Below are 12,570 nucleotides of genomic sequence, written 5' to 3'. Positions count from 1 at the left end.
CAGACATGAGGGTCTTCAGACTCTCCACAAAGACCCCCTGAAGGATGAGGAGGGAACCCACAGAGACCTCCTCCCTGTGCTACAGGTGTGATCTAGAGCCTCTGATCAAGGTGGGTCACAAAAGATCTCACCTGGGAGTGCCCACCATTAGCTGGGAAATGCTCATTCTGCCAGATGTCTTCAGCTCAGGAAGCACAGCATCTCCTCAGAATCCCTGAACTGTGCCCTCAATGCACTGGGGTGCTACCTTGAGAAACCCTCCCTCACCACTGCCCAGCATATATGGCCAGGAAGCCATCTTACACTCAGCTTCTGGGTTCCTTTCTAGGTGGTGAGTGCAAGTTCTGTGGAGCCTGTGGGGGTGACTGACGGCAGTGGGAATGCCACAGGGGTGAGTGACCCTTCTCCGTCAATGGTCAGCAGGGATAAGGAGGTACCAGGGAGGGATCTGACCAGGGTGACCTGGAGGTTGACGGCTGAAGGGTCAACCTGTCCCTTCCCCCACTCCCCACCCCAGTTGCTCAGGGCATGGTGTTCAAATGTGAGGCTATGCCTGAGGTCAGGTGTTGGTGATTTGGGGGCCAGCCTGGTCATGACTGGAGCCTCTTGATGGAGGTCATGGGGGAGCTGTTGGTGGTCCTCTCTTAGCTGTGTGCCCATGGAGGAATTCTCTGAGCTCTCCCTGTGAACATTATGCTCTTGCTTTGCATGAATCATGTCTTGATAAAACACATCATAATGAGGTGCTAGGTTCTCATAAACACCCCAGAAATGCAAAGAAAAGAGGTTTATTCCTCACCCCAGAAGCTTACCAGGAGCTGATAAGAACATGGTCTCCTCACCTCTCTGAGTGCTTGTCTGTCTTGAGACCATGCCATCTCCCACCCTTCCCCTCACAGCTGCCTGTGTTCACACACCCGTTCTCCAGGGGCTCAGTGCGGGACCTGTGAGGAAGCCCTTCTCCCTTACTTTATCTGGGGAGGTAAACTAGGCTGAGGACACAGTGAACTCCAGTACTTGAGCCACATTGTTAGCTATGGGGCCCCACACTTGCCAGCACTGGTGGTGACCAGGAGCCCAGGACCACCCTGAGCAGCAGCTGGCTCAAGGTTCTCTTGGTCCCTCCCTGACACGAGCTCTTTCTCCCTCTGGAGTCGTCTCCATAGAACACCTCAGGGTTCAGCAAGACATCCTCTTCCCCACATTTGCCTCCTTTCCCCCATGCTTGTTCTCTGTCTCCCTCTCTTTTCTCCTTGTCTCTGTCTCTCATTCTGACTTTATCTTTGTTTGCTGTGCCTATATCCATGATTTCTCTTTCCTTTCTTTCTCTCTGTCTTCTCTCTTCTCTGCTTCTGTCTGTTGTATGTTCTCTGTCTGCCAGTCTGTCTGTCTTTGTTTCTATCCCTCCTCTGCCTGCTTCTAGATTTCCCTGTCTCTCTGTTCCTCTCTTTCCCTCTGTCTCTGTCTCTCTGTCTCTCACACACAGCCCAGGTCACTCTGCATTTGGGACAGGTGTGGACCACCTGTCCTAGAGCAGCTGATGACTCTGCCTGATCATAAATTCCAGCCCTCCAGCTCTCTGTGAACACAAGCCCTGTTAAGTTATGTTGCTGCCTTTGAGTTCTGTCACGTAGCCCCATTTAAGAGGAGAGGGTAGGCTCAGGGTGGTCAGGTGAGCTGGCCTAGAGGTAGGGAAAAGGACTGTCTGCTGTTACAGAGTCAGCCTGGAGTAGAAAGCAGGAGATTCCTATGGAATCATCATTCATTCCTGTGGTGACCTGGATTGTCAGTGTGTGACAACTACCCCCTTTAGGGATAGAATGGAGCCATGGCCAAAGTGCCAAAAGCCATGGGTGGGCCTGGATAGTACTCTGCTTCCTCCTCTATGACCTGAGCTTTCTCAGGTCTGTGGAGCTCAGGATCCCAGACATTGAACAATCTGGAGAAAGCTTGTGAAGTTTTGGGAAAAGATAAAGCTTTTCAGGAACAAGAGTAGGAGGAAGGGAAGGAGAGAACCCCAAGATAAGAGGCAAGAGGAGAGACTCTTTAGGTGGTGCTGCTGTCGGGCTTCTGAAGAGCAGACACGCACTCAGAGGAGAAATTTGGCTGATATTGAAAATTGGGATGGGGTAGGGATAGTGGAAAAAAACCCAAAGGAATGGGTAACAATGTTCAAAAAGAAATGTACTCATTATCTTACTTATATAATGGTTACCCCTCTCTACAGCACCTTTACAACAAAATTAAATTAAAAAAAAAAGAAAAAGGAACCCTCATACACTAGTGGTGGGAACATAAACTAGTAAATGCAAATCAGTATGTAGGTTCCTCTAAACATTAAAAATAGACCTACCTTGTTATCTTGACATATATCTTGGGCATATATATAAAGGAGAATAAATCAATATGCAAGAAAGAAAAAATCAGCAAGTGTGACCAGGGTCAAGGCAACAGGGCAGGGGAAAAGAATATGTCAACTCTCCCAATAGCTTCTTGCTTTCATCTGGCCATGCCTACTTCCTGCTCCCTCCACCCTCAAAGCCTTGGCCTCCCTGATGCTACTTGACTGAGGCCTTTGCATTTTTTTGGTCTATCTTTCTCACATCCCTAAAGCCCATGGCCTGTTCTAGGGAGCTCCTTATGTGAATCAGCCCATTACAAATCATCCCATCAACAACTTTCCAAATTGCTAGACCATATGTGTAATTATGCTGGCTATACTAACCCTCAGGAAGGTTTTTTAATCCCTTTTCTTGAGCATTTAGGAATGTATGGAAAGCAGTGTGCACCCATTGTGTGCATGGCTGCACCTACTGATTGAGCTGCCAGAGGGGTATATTAACCATCACCTGGTCAGTATTCTGTACTGAGTACTCTGTAACTCACACACATATGTATGAAATACTCCCCAGTCAGCCCCATATCCCTTGGCCAGAATGATCAAAGAAGGTCCTCATCTCTGATGATACTGTGGACTGCAAGTTCCTGCAGTCCTCAGCCTTGTGAAAATGTCACTGGTCACTAGCTGGCCACTAGGAGATCAAGATATGAAAGCTACCAGATTCTCATCTGTGTGATTCTTCCTGAGGTTGGGCCAGTGGGCTCTAGAGAAGGGCCCTCAGTGTCCCAAGAATCCATGGTGGATCTTTGGTTAAAAAGTGTCAAGCAGTTTATAGGAACAGTGATACCAGGGTGGGCTTCAGAGCCTTTAGCATAAGATATCTGCTTGGGAGATGGAGTCCTATTGTGGAGGGTATTGGTTCAGGGCTTAGAGTATTCTAGTCGGAAGGAACCTGACAGGCCATGTTTTAAAATGTTTTACACTATAGAAAGACAGGCTCAGAGCTGGCCCTGGATTGAAGGCTCAGGCAAGTGTTGCCCACTCAAGCCTCAGTTTCCTCTGGGCAGGGAGATCAGGGAAGCTTCTGGATGCTTGACACAGGGGCTGTGCCTACTGGACACCTACTTCTTTGATGGGAGCCTCATAGTTGAGGCCTCAGACTATGTCCTTTGGTCACCAGAATTCCTGGGAATATGACCACACTTAGATACTACATGTACCTCACTCTCTTTGCCTTCTATCCTGGGGTCTAGCCTTCTACAGGATCTCCAGCATTTATCCCACAGCCACCAGGAGATCAGGGGTCACAGATCCAGTTCTGGCTTCCTTGTCTATGTCCCTTCACCTGCACCAAGCTGGGGTGGGTCCTTCCTCCAACAAATAGCCTGAGGTCTCTCTGTTCCCGCAGTAGACAAAGGCACATACTTCCCATTGGCGCCTTCCCTGAGCTGAGCTGAGATTTTGATGGTTCATGGAATATCTGCTAGTTGGTACTGAACAATCAAGTGAAGGTGTCCATGTGCTCAGGGCATCAAAGGCATGCTCAAAAGCAAGTTTTAGATCAGGCACAGTGGCTCAAGCCTGTAATCTTGGCTACTTGGGAGGTAGAGATCAGAGAATCCCAGTTCAAGGCCAGCCCAACTCCCATTCCCAACCTCCCCCCAACACACACCAAAAAAAAAAAAGTTCTGTCTCAACCAGTAACTGTGTACAGTGGCACCTACCTGTTATTCCCAGCTACTTGGAGAAGCACAAATAGGAGGATCCTGGGCCAGCTTGGACTCAAATGAGACCCTATTCATAAATAACCAATGCAAAAAGGATTGGTGGAGTGACATAAGTCGTAGGAAACCTATGTAACAAGCATGAGGCCTTGAGTTCAATCCCTAATACCACACATCCCCTTCACACCTCCAAAAGCAAATCATAATGCTGGCACCAAAGAATGGTCTTTGCTATAGGAATCCAAATTTAAGCCTTTTCTTAGAATAATCAGAGAGGAAAACAAATGCACTCATGATACAATGGTTTAATTTCCAAAGCTGCAATCTCTTCAGCTGTACAGTCCCAGAAGCCCCTCTTCCCTAAGAGAGGGACTTGCTGAGGGTGGTTTGAATGGTAGAGTGCTTGCCTACCAAGCCCAAGACTCTGAATTCAAACCTCAGGACTGCCTGTGGGCGGGAGGGGGGCAGGAGGGGGTGTTGAGAAGGAAAGAAAAGAAGGGGGAAAAAACCTAAGAGAGGGGGAATGTCCAGCCCAGAACTATTTGCAAGGAACCTGACAGGATTCAAAGTCTTTCTCTTTTTGCCAAAGTCCAGTTTCTCTTAAAAGAAACACAAAAACCAGAATCTAAAAGCTTCCCTCTCCTGCCTCACCCCCAGGGCTCTAGATCTACAGGGGGTGACATACAGATTCATCCAAGATGCCAGCGAGGTACCGGCCCTGGCCAACTTCGGGTCAATGGCTTTCTCACAATGCTGCAGCTGTCCTTCTGGATGAGACCTTACCCTGTGTCCATCCTTGGGCCCTGCGAGCAGTAGAGAGGCTTCTGTTGGCCACTTCCTGTGGAAATGATTCTAGGTCATGCCTGAAGCCCATTGCTTTTGTCTATGTAGATCCCTATGGCTAGGTCTCTTTACTACCTGCTTTAACTGATGCAGTTTCATCATGGCCATTTATGGGAGTCCAAATCTGTGTTTTTGAGCTGTCCTCCCAATTCCATGCTGTGTAGATAACCTTGTCAAAGAGAATCAGAATTGCCCTGTTGGCCTTCTATAGACACTAATTTACAGGTCAGCGTTGGAGGTGCTTGGCAGTTACTATGGAACCCTTAATTTCCACCTTCATGAAGCAGACTTGAGAACAGCATGTCTGACATGCATACAAAAAATCTGAGTCCCCTTCCTTTGCTCAACTCTGCCTGACAACCTCATCTAAGAAGGATCTATAGTATATTTGACTGGGAGACCTGTTCTTGGACTTCAAATGAGATCTCCTTTGGCCAGCTGGTCAACTGCAATTTACAGATCCAACCAGACCTCTGTACTGGGAACCTGGGGTGATGGGAGATAAAGCCATATCAAGGTGAACCCCAATGTGCTGTAAGCTTCAACATTATAGGATCAGGTGCAGGAGGGGTACTTTCTTTGGGTGTTTGGCTTTGCTCTGTTGTTCTGAACAGGAAACACTTGCCAGATGAAGGGAGCTAGAGGAACCCATAGTACTGCCCTCAGTCTTGAAGTTCTACCTGCCTCAGGAACTTCCATTTGAGCTTTGTCTGAGATAGGGTCCTCATTGGTTCCAAAGATCAAGTTCTTGGCCACATACATACATCAGCCCATCAAGGCTTTTCCTATATCTTCTTGTGCTGGCCCCTCATAGATGTTCTGGTGGCTGCCATAGCTTCTTGCATTCTCTGGCACCATGAAGAGCTGCCCATTGAGTATCATGCCAGGGTCCTCCACCCTCCCTGAGTTACATGTTAGGGCCATCGGACTCTCAACCATACCCACCAACTTGACCCTCGGATTGCTTACTTGAAACAAAGGGAGGTGGACACCCTGAAGGTGAGCATAGGATGGAGGCTACAGGACCAGAGCAAATGCCTCCTTCCCCTCTCTTGTCATCTTTCTTCTTGCTTTCCCTTCCATGCTCTGGGCTCCTGTGTCCTCCTGCATGCTGCCCCCACTCTTGCAATCCTGAGAGACTCATGAAGAAGAAGCCCTGCATGGACTAGACAAGGCTGGTACTTGGGGAACTGAGGCCAGGGGAACACAGGGTTTGCATATGGAGTCTGGGATGCATACCTGCTATGTGGTGGGCTTGGAATCTTAACTGTGGCCCTGAGCATCAGAGAAACCACACAGGATATCCTGGCTAGTGGATGACAGAGCAGTGGATGACAGATATGTTTGGCCTTGCACTGCTTGTAAGGGAAACTGAAGCTCAATTAGTCAGTGCCAGGTGAGCAATGTCCTGTGTTTAGGCAGTATCACAGGAGACAGCATATGAGCACATAACCCTACTAGATGCTTCTGTTCAGTTGGCACATGTAGGCATATGGGTACACACATTATGTTTGTGCATGGGGGTATGCAAGGGCACAGTGAGGCTATCCCTGAGTACCCAACACAGAACGTGTGTGTGTGTGTGTGTGTGTGTGTGTGTGTGTGTGTGTGTAGGATCTTGGAACCCCTATGACTCTGGAGCTGCAGATGGTGACATCCAAGCCTCAAGTGTCATGTGCCATCTGTGTAGTACACTTGGTTTTGCTCCAGCTTTGGCTCTCATTCATATTTTTTCAGACATGCCAGATAGTCATTGGTCAAGTTGTTCTAAACATAAAGAACCTGATCTGCTTGGAACATTTCTCCATATAATGTGTGATGCTCTGGGTGGCCTGTAGGGGTGGGGCTGGGAGGGAAGGTGTAGCCAGCTTGGTCCTTTTTTCTTTTCTTTTCTTTCTTTTTTTTTTAAACTATGAATTATATTTTATTTAGTCATCTTTCTTTACAACTGAAACTCTGGGAATTCAAAATTAACATCCTTGCCCGTGAGCTTCTTATACACACCAGAAAACGTTTCAGCCTTGTGCTCCACATTGTTCTGCTGTGCTCAGTCCAGATGGACCTTGATGAACCAGCTGCCATCCAGCTTCACCCAGATCCTCTTGCCCACAATCTCTCTGGGGAATACTAAGGCTTCCAGGATAGCTTGGCCCTTTTCTTTCTTTCCTTATGCATTAGTATACTTGGGCCTTGAGTGTGTGTCACTTGTGTAATTATTATTATTTTTTTGGTCGGGCTTGAACTCTGGGCCTGGGCTCTGTCTATCAGCTCTTCAGCTCAAGACAAGTGCTCTACCTCTTGAGCTACTGCACTACTTCTGGTTTTCTGGTGATCAGTTGGAGATAAGAGTCTCACGGGACTTTTCTGCCCAGGCTGGCTTTGAACCATGATCCTCAGCTCTCAGCCTGCTGAGTAGCTAAGATTACAGGCATGAGCCACCAGCGCCCAGCTCACTTGTGTAATTTTGAGCCACTCCTCTACATCTAGTGGACCACATGCTTTATAACTAATAGCAGCTTTTTGCTTCCTTGTAGTTTGAGTCCAGAAAATTATCCTCTAAGACCAGACGTGACAAGGAAAAGCAGAACTGCAAGAGTTGTGGGGAGACTTTCAACTCCATCACCAAGAGGAGACATCACTGCAAACTCTGTGGGGCGGTGAGTGGGCCATGAGAAGGAAGCACCTGTTCAGACGAGGGGCAGGTAGTCACCTGCTGGGTTCTCACAGGTCCTTGTGATGGGCAGCAGCCACTGCCATTGGGTAACAGGCATTGTTTGCCTTCCATGTACACAGCTGTTCGCCTCTCTGTAAACTGCACAGTGGACAGGCAAATGTGCGTTCAGCTGGGTGCCAGTGGCTCATGCTGTAATCCTAGATACTCAGGAGGCTGAGATCTGAGGATTGCAGTTCAAAGCCAAGTCAGGTAGGAAATTCTTTTCTCTAGTTAGCTAATATAAAAGCTTGAAGTGGACCTGAGGCTCTCGTGGCTTGAGTGAAACAGCAAAGGGATAATGCCTAGGCCCTGAGTTCAAGCCCCAGTACAGGCACCAAAACAAAACAAACCCTTGCATCCAGATCTCATCTCTTGGATGCAGATGCCCTTGAACATGATATTGTCCCTTTTAAGCAGAAGCTGACCGCATTTCTTTGATCACCTCTGGTGCTGGTGCCTGATATTCTTTGAAGTTGAAAAAGTGTTAGATTTGGAGCCACAGTGCACCCTAGCCTTGAGAATAGTACCCTTGAGAACAAAGGAGTGATAGCGTTCTTATGTATAGTGTGAAGGAGGTGAGAGAAGGGTAAAGCTGTGGTCAGGGCAGAAGTACTATCCTGATGACTTCTGTTCCAGTGCTTCAGTGGTGATGAAGATCACTGGGTCCATGTGATAAGGCTATACCTCTGACTGGTCCCCTAATCTCATGCCATTTCCATTTCTCCTCCCTCGTTTCTGAAGTCCTTGTTCCTGACAGTGGGCTGCTGAGTCATTCTTAATCCTGAACATAGAAACCTCCCTGAGCAAGTTGCTGATTATTCAAATATGTTTAGGTTAAGATATCAAAATTGCTAGCTCCAGTGAATCAAACCTGTCATCCTAGCTACTGAGGAGGCTGAGATCTGAGGATCATGGTTTGCAGCCAGTCCAGGCAGGAAAATGCATGAGACTTTAATTCACCAGCAAAGAACCAGAAGTAGAGATGTGGCTTAGGTGGTAGAGAGAATTAGCCTTGAGTGAAAATGCTAAGGGACTGGCCCTGAGTTCAAGCCTCAGTACAAGCGTGCGCGCTCTCTCTCTCTCTCTCCTCTCTCTCCCCTCCCCCCTCTCTCAATCAAAATTACCTTTCCCTCTGAGGATGGGAGAGAGATCTCACCATGAAGATGATTTGTAACTTGTTCCAAAAGGTGCCAGCAGCCTGACCTGGTGTTCCTTGTTGCACCTTTCCATAAAACCTCGTCATGCTGGCCATAAGATAAGACAGGGAGGAATAAATGGAGAGATGGGTAGATGGAGAGATGATTGATTCGTTAGACGGATGATTAATGGACCATGAATGGATGTATGAGTAGATGGTTGGATGGATGGGCAAATAAATGGATGGATGGATGAGTGGATGGATGAGTGACATGCTGGGTAGATTGGGCATTGAAATGTTGGGGAGCCTAGGATACCCACAGGCCATGGCCCAGGCCCAAGGTGAACATAGGCTTAGGGAAGCCATCAAGGCCAGGTGGAAAAGGGTGCTTCTAGATTTGCACAGTGGGTTCTATTGATCACACCAAGTAGAGAGCAGGTAGGAGACATTGATGTCTGTCATCTCTAATAAGGAAGGAATGGAAGAGGAAGTAGTGTGGGAGCTGACTTACCACAGCCTGTGTTGTGGTGGAAGTTGGGGAGGAGCCCAAGCAGCTTACTGATTATGGAGAGCAGGCCAGCATGTGCCAGTATACTGGCTGGGAGTGGGTAGGGGAGGGAAGGCTCAGTTGGCCAGGCCCAGGAATGGGCCTAATATACAAAGAGTCTACAGGATATGTGAGAGAGTCCAAGAAGGGTGAGCATCCAGGAGAGGAAGTTCATGTTGCAAGGACTTGCAGGTGGTAAGACCAAAGCTATCCTGTAGTTGGTCACAAGGAGGCCAAGGTATAACTCAGGCAGTGTCTGCCAAGGGCATGCAAATGCCCAGGAGAGAAGAAAGAAGGGAGGCATGGAAGGTGCTGAGACAGGATATTTAGGTGCTAGGAGTAAGATGCAACAGAGGAAGAAATACTGAGGCAAGAGAGATAGGATAGCTGATAGGAGGATACCCTGAGGAGAGAGGACTCTGGGTAGGATGGGAGGGTGAGATCCAGGCTAGGGAGATCTCTGGAGGACTCACTGAGGTACATCCCTTGGTTTAAATCCAGTGGGAAGTACATTCAGTGCCTGCCCATCTGGATAATATCTGTGGGGATAATCCATGATTTTCTTATTCCTCCATCGACAGGCATTTGGGTGCCTCCACCTCTTCTATTGTGAATAGTGCTGCAGTGGTCATGGCTGTACATGGGCCTTTTCTTTTCCTTTCCTCTCCTCTCTTTTCCATTCCTGTATTTTCCTTCCCTTCCCTTTCCATTTCCTCTGTGTGTGTGTGTGTGTGTGTGTGAGAGAGAGAGAGAGAGAGAGAAAGAGAGAGAGAGAGAGAGAGAGAGAGAGAGAGAGAGAGATGAGCACCAGTACTAGGGCTTGAATTCAAGGCCTGGGCACTGTCCTTTACCTTTTTCACTCAAGGCTAGCACTCTACCACTTGAACCACAGCACCATTTCTGTTTTCTTGCTGGTGAATTGGAGTCTCATGCATTTTCAGATTTCAGCCTCCTGAGTAGCTAGGATTATAGATGTGAGCCACTGACACATGCCTTTGCTTCTTTTGAATAAATGTCCAGAAATGACATTGATGTTGATGGATATATGGTCATTCTTTCTTTATTCTCTCCCCCCACTTCCCTTCCTCTTACTTCTTTTTTTTTAAATGCCAGTTCAGGGGGTTAAACACAGGCCCCCATATTCTTATTTGGCTTTTGTTGTTGTTGTTGTTCATAGCGGAACCATGCCTCTAGTCTAGTGTTTTGCTGGTTAATTGGAGACAGAATCTTGCAGACTTTTCTAAACAGGCTGGTTTTAAACCATGATCCTCCAGGTCTCAGCCTACTAAGTAGCTAGAGTTTCAGTCTGAGTCTTTTCCTCTTTGAGGAACCTCCATATGATTTCCCATGGGAGCTGTACTATTCCATATTCTACAACAGCAGAGTTGTTATTTCCTGTTAGGGGAATAATAATATCTGAGGGACATGAGTGGCTTCTCCTTAGGGTTTTGATTTGCATGGGTCTTCTGGCCAGCAATATGTGAATAGTAGTTTTGTTCACTTTTCTTACTGCCATATTGGTCCTTATATTCAAGGCCATCTTTGACACCCTTAATCTCTGTCCTCAGACAGGGTTCCCAGCTCCCTGCCTCAGGCCAGGATAAACACACTGTTAGGTGTCTCCTGTTCCTCCACCCAGCTTGTGGGGGTCATAGATACCCTCTGTCTTGCAGGTCATCTGTGGGAAGTGCTCTGAGTTCAAGGCGGAGAACAGCAGACAGAGCCGTGTCTGCAGAGCATGCTTCTTGAGCGAACCAGTAACTCCTATGAACCCCAGCTCCGAGGCTCTCACAGAGTCCAAGCAATGCACAGAGGTGAGTGGCCCTGGTCCCTGGGACCAGGAAAGATAGGCAAGGTGCCTCAGTGGGCTCCTCAGGTCCTAGAGAACCACTGGGAGCAATGGAATGTGAAACATCATGCATGGGTGTACATATGGCTTTTAAGAACCAGTCAGGGCCAGATGGGGAACCACTTGTACCCATAAGTTAGATGTGGCAGCTTTGCTTCTGCCCTACCAAATGATGGATATGGCAATAGAGCTGCCATCTAATTCAGGCACTGAGCTCCAATTGGTGGTCAGTCTTACCTCTAGCCCCCTAGGAAGGTAGTCGGGGATGGGAGATTAGGGGATGAGGGATGGCGTCCTTTGTTTCCCTATCCCTTTCCTCTTTCCCTGCTTCTTCATGATGCGGCTACTACTTTCCTAGCCCTGCTTTCTATAGGACCCAGTTCCTACTTTATGGAATGACAGGAAATCTGAAAAAAAGAAAAACACAGTTTTCCAGAATCATGCATTTTCCTTTCTCTCTAACTTGACACACTATGAGGTTTCAGAGCAAGCTGTAAGTGGGATCTTCTGGGAACTTTTGTTTTTTGCCTGTCCTGGGGCTTGAACTCAGGGCCTGGACACCATCCCTGAGCTTCTTTTGCTCAAGGCTAGTGCTCTACCACTTGAGCCATGGCGCCACTTCCAGCTATTTATGAGTAGTTTTATTGGCGATAAAAGTCTTATAGCCTTTCTTGATTGGGCTGGCTATGAACTGTGATCCTCAGATCTCAGCCTCCAGAGTAGCTAGGAGCTACTGGTGCCTAGCTGGGAACTTTTTTCCTCCTTGGTTCTTGGGTTTGAACTTCGGCCCTGGGCACTGTCTCTGAACTTTTTGCTCAAGGCTAGCACTCCACCACTTGAGCCACAGCTCCACTTCTAACTTTTTTTGTAATTTATTGTAGATAAGAGTCTTATGGACTTTCCTGCCTGTGCTGGCTTCAAATCACAGCCTCCTGAATAGCTAGGATTACAAGTGTGAGCCACCAGTACTCAGCCATTTTTTTTGTTTTGTTTTTGGAACTTTTTGTGTAATTTTCCCTCCCTAACTTGGTCCAGGTGGGTTGGAATGAGTAAGCTGCCAAAGCTCCTTGCTGTCCTGGTTTGAGGCCATCCAGAAGCTCTGACCTTGGTTTGTTTAAGATGTTAAGGATGTAAGGATCTTTTATTCCCCTTTAAAAATTGTTATTATAAAGGTGATATACAGAGGGATTACAGTTCATAAGTCAAGTAAGAGTACATATCTTTTATTTTAAGTTTTTTTTATTGTAAAGATACTATACAGAGGGTTACAGTTACATGAGTGAGGTAATGAGTACACTTCCTCTTGAACATTGTTAGCCCCTCCATTGTTTTCCCCCTACCATCCCCTCCCTCCCTCCCTTCCCCGAAGTTCTTTTTTTTTTTTGATTGTGATTAAGTGATTACATAGTTTCTAA

The 12,570-nt window shown here is 47.3% G+C and overlaps 1 protein-coding gene across 4 annotated transcripts in view; it reads left to right on the top strand.

Annotated features, from left to right (window-relative positions):
• The window catches only part of Fgd3 (FYVE, RhoGEF and PH domain containing 3), a 55,333-nt gene that overhangs the window by 33,715 nt on the left and 9,048 nt on the right, over positions 1 to 12,570 (top strand). For 3 of the 4 annotated variants that reach the window (XM_013026427.1, XM_013026426.1, XM_013026429.1), the window contains exons 15-17: positions 329 to 391; positions 7,443 to 7,565; positions 10,980 to 11,120. In XM_013026427.1, the coding sequence (XP_012881881.1) occupies positions 329 to 391; positions 7,443 to 7,565; positions 10,980 to 11,120 (327 nt within the window). The remainder of the gene's footprint in view (positions 1 to 328; positions 392 to 7,442; positions 7,566 to 10,979; positions 11,121 to 12,570) is intronic. The other variant, XM_013026430.1, reaches the window with a different exon arrangement.

The sequence above is a fragment of the Dipodomys ordii genome, unplaced genomic scaffold (genome assembly GCF_000151885.1).
Source record: "Dipodomys ordii isolate 6190 unplaced genomic scaffold, Dord_2.0 Scaffold93, whole genome shotgun sequence".
Lineage (NCBI taxonomy): Eukaryota > Metazoa > Chordata > Mammalia > Rodentia > Heteromyidae > Dipodomys > Dipodomys ordii.
The sequence above is the reverse complement of the archived record's forward strand: the minus strand, read 5'-3'. Positions and strand labels throughout refer to the sequence as shown.